The sequence below is a fragment of the Garra rufa genome, chromosome 22, assembly GCF_049309525.1.
Source record: "Garra rufa chromosome 22, GarRuf1.0, whole genome shotgun sequence".
In the NCBI taxonomy this organism is placed as follows: Eukaryota; Metazoa; Chordata; class Actinopteri; order Cypriniformes; family Cyprinidae; genus Garra; species Garra rufa.
Genome location: NC_133382.1, coordinates 30995959 through 30997840, shown reverse-complemented (window position 1 = coordinate 30997840; position 1882 = coordinate 30995959). Strand labels below are relative to the sequence as shown.

At 40.8% G+C, this 1882-nt stretch overlaps 1 protein-coding gene across 1 annotated transcript; it reads right to left on the bottom strand.

The window, feature by feature from the left end:
* Position 1: 1 nt before the first annotated feature.
* kcnj16a (potassium inwardly rectifying channel subfamily J member 16a) lies at positions 2 to 1135 on the bottom strand (the record flags this gene model as incomplete). The annotated part of the gene is made up of 1 exon (XM_073827911.1): positions 2 to 1135. A coding segment is annotated over exon 1 (1134 nt), but the record flags the coding sequence as incomplete, so codon positions are not given.
* Positions 1136 to 1882: the final 747 nt, after the last annotated feature.

Genomic DNA, 1882 nt, shown 5'->3' with positions numbered 1-1882 from the left:
TGGTGGATGCTTTTTCTGCCTCAAGACTTTTCCCATTAACCAATTCCACAGCTGCCGTTGGAGAACTTATGTGGAGTGGTTTGTGTTTTGGCTGTTGAGAGTACTTCTTTAGGTCATACTCCTCTGCGCTTAATTCTGGGACCAGGACTTTAACTGTGTGGTTGAACAGGGCGTAGTCCACTCTGTAGTTCCTGCGGGTGATCTTGATCATCTCCTGAAAGTGCTGGCCCCACAGAATCTCGCTTGGCATGTAGGATGTGCGTGTCTGGTGAAGGATGCCCGTGCAGTCGTCTGTGTAGGTGAAGGAGACCACCAGCTCAAAGTTCTCCTTCCTCAGGTTCTTCAAGCTCACCTTGTATAGAGGACTGCCTGGGGTGATTTTATGAACTATGGTTGTTGGGGTGGCCAGGATGATGTTGTTCTCTTCAATGTTGAGGTCTTTGTATGTAATATTAACTTTTCCTGTGCTGTGTGCCAGGTGCCGTACCAGCTGTGCATGAGCTGTACCTTCTACCATGTGGTTTCTTCGGAAGTCCCCGACCCGCCATGACAGGCATAGGTGACCGTCACGTAAGCTGATCACCGCACAATTGCTGAATCCAACCGTTTGGGCTCTCTTACGGGCAGATGCCATCTTGGCGACTGCGATGCCGATGACAAAAGTGTCAATGAAGACACTGATGACATCTTGAATGGTAACTACAATGATGGCTATCATGCAGTTCTCAGACATCCCCCGAAAACCATAACCAATGGTGGTCTGGGTCTCTAGTGAGAATAGAAAAGCAGCTGTGAAACTTCGAACCTCATAAACACATGGCTCATTGTTGGGGTCTTTCATATCGCCGTGGGTCAATGCAATGATCCAGAACAAAATTCCAAAAAAGAGCCATGATAAAATGTAGGAGAGGGCAAATGTCAAGAACATAACCCTCCAGCGGATCTCCACCAGGGTGGTGAAGATGTCAGTGATCCAGAGAAGCCACTTCTCTGGAACGTGGCGCACAACCATGTTACAGCTGCCATCTTTTTTCACGTATCGTTTCTTCTTGGAGTAATAGTCGTCGTCTGTAAGCACACTGGGAATTTCGTCACTGCACTTCACTCCGGAATACTGTGCCGTGCCTGGGTTCATGCTTCCTCAGTCTAGAGAAGAGAGAAATTCATAGTCATATTGTGAATTAGGTACTCCTAATACTGCACTATATATATATATATATATATATATATATATATATATATATATATATATATATATATATATATATATAGACAAACAGATTTTTACATCCTTGCTAAAAAAAATAATAATAAAAAGATGAAGTGTCCCGCCTCTGAATTAAAAAAAAAAAAAAAAAGGTTATTGCGACTTTTTCTCTCAGAATTGCTTGATACAAACTTGCAATTGTGACTTTTTTGCTCAGAATTGTGATATAAACAGAAGTTGCGAGTTATAAAATCGGAATTGCAAGATATAAACTTAGAATTCTGACTTTTTTTAGAATTGCGTGATATAAACCCATAATTGCGAGAAATACAGTCCACTTTTGAGGGGACTGATAAGACTGATAAGTTCTCAGAAATGTTAGTTTTTATCTCAGAATTCTGACTTCATTACTTCAGTCAAAATTCCAAGAACTTAAGTCAGAATTTTGTGATATGAACTCTTTTGGGAACAATGACTTTTCAATTGTGAGTTTATGGCCTGGTTTCACAGACAAGGCTTAGACTAAGCCAGGATTAGGCCATAGTTCAATTAGGACATTTAAGTAATTTTGATAAATGTGCCTTACAAAAACATTACTGGTGTGCGTCTTGAGACAAAACAAATGCACTGATATATTTTAAGATCAATCAGTACAAGCTTATTTCAGTTGAAACA